This window comes from Lactuca serriola, chromosome 3 (assembly GCF_051521515.1).
Source record: "Lactuca serriola cultivar US96UC23 chromosome 3, Lser_US96UC23_V15, whole genome shotgun sequence".
Taxonomy (NCBI): domain Eukaryota; kingdom Viridiplantae; phylum Streptophyta; class Magnoliopsida; order Asterales; family Asteraceae; genus Lactuca; species Lactuca serriola.
The window spans coordinates 172290734-172292216 of record NC_136410.1 but is presented as its reverse complement, the minus strand read 5'-3'; the positions used below and the strand labels follow the sequence as shown (position 1 = coordinate 172292216).

The window sequence follows — 1483 nt, the reverse complement described above, 5'->3', positions numbered from 1 at the left end:
AGACTTATCTTAGTAGGTCGTTAGGAACTATGCTATGTACCCTGACTCTATGTTTAAGTGACTACACTACTCATAGAGCCGTTATACTGTCGAATTAGTGTCACTCATGTATGCTCTTACGAGCAAAATTTTCTTGTATCAAATGCGGATAATATTAATAAACTTTTATGTGCTTTGTTATGATATTACAAATTGCTATGTGTTGAGAAGTTATGATCGTATGTTCAATGGTAGTAGTGTTTAAGTTCGTACCATGCAAGTTTATTATAATAATCGGAAAGAGACGAACCATTCTGTTTTAAAGTATTAATTTGTTGATGGATATTGAAAACTACAGATCCATCAGCCTTATTATACGTTTCAAATAATTCATCCCAAATATCCTTAGCTTTATCAGAGTAAACATGACTAGCATAGATGGATTCAGAAATAGACCCTAATATCCAATTGCAAACAATAGCATTAACACGCTCCCATTTAGAAGATTTAGAGGCATCAGTTTTTTCAAGAGTTAAAGTTCCATCCACAAAACCCAACTTATTCCTAGCCTTCAGACCTCTAGACATGGCACTACGCCATAACCGATAATTTTCATTTCCAGTCAATTTAATGGTTATAATTGAGGCTACAGCATAATCAGAAGGATGAACATATAAGGGATCATCAAAATCAGCAGTAGTACCATCTTTAGGAGTACCACTCCCTTCAGGAGTGTCTCCTGCCATTGTAAATCACAGATATCACACTAACAGATAGCAAACAAAGAATCAACAAAACAAATAACAGACCCTGTGTTGACTTAAAGTCCAGATGGTCACCACAGTATGTCGAGGCCCAAGACAATCAAACACAGAGTCAAAAAATAGCAGCCAAGAACAACACAGTATACACGAAAACAAAGAAGAAAGTAGAAGAAAACACCCTCACAGTGCTATAGGAAGCGATGTTGTAGTTTTTAAAATCGACTCCCTAAATCCGTTCCCTACAAGGGTTTATCGGTGATGAAATCCGACCCCAAGAGGATTATTTCAGATAAAGGGATTAATCGATGGCTTTCAGAGTGTATTCCTTTTTGTCCAAACTTGTAATCGCAGCGACAAGTAAATGAGAAAAAACGCCAATCTGCAAGATCAATCAAACATCTCGCAGTACCAGGATCCAAAAAACAAACTAGGGTAAATAGAAAACGAAACCCTAGATCTAACAGATTCAACAGAAAAAAAATAAAAGAATCGGTATACCTTTTTAGATCGTCGAGAACCAAGATCACCAAACAACGATCAACAACAACCGAAGCGTCAGGATCAAAGAACATGAGCCTTAAAGCTCTGATACCATGTTGAAACCACACAAGATATTTTTCCCAACATCTTCATTTCTTATATCAATTTAGGACAAAGAAACAGAAGGTTTTCATGTACTTACAACTGAAACCTCACTACAAAAACCTAATCTACTCTCACTCAATCACACGCTCAACCCT

The 1483-nt window shown here is 36.5% G+C and overlaps 1 protein-coding gene across 1 annotated transcript; it reads right to left on the bottom strand.

Moving 5' to 3' along the window:
- Positions 1-224: 224 nt before the first annotated feature.
- Positions 225-725, bottom strand: LOC145095879 (uncharacterized). The gene has a single exon (XM_079033694.1). It carries the CDS (start codon positions 723-725, stop codon positions 225-227), a length of 501 nt encoding a protein of 166 aa, XP_078889820.1.
- Positions 726-1483: the final 758 nt, after the last annotated feature.

Excerpts from the sequence above, each read along its gene's own strand:
- LOC145095879 (XM_079033694.1), bottom strand. The coding sequence starts at position 725 with ATGGCAGGAGACACTCCTGAAGGGAGTGGTACTCCTAAAGATGGTACT.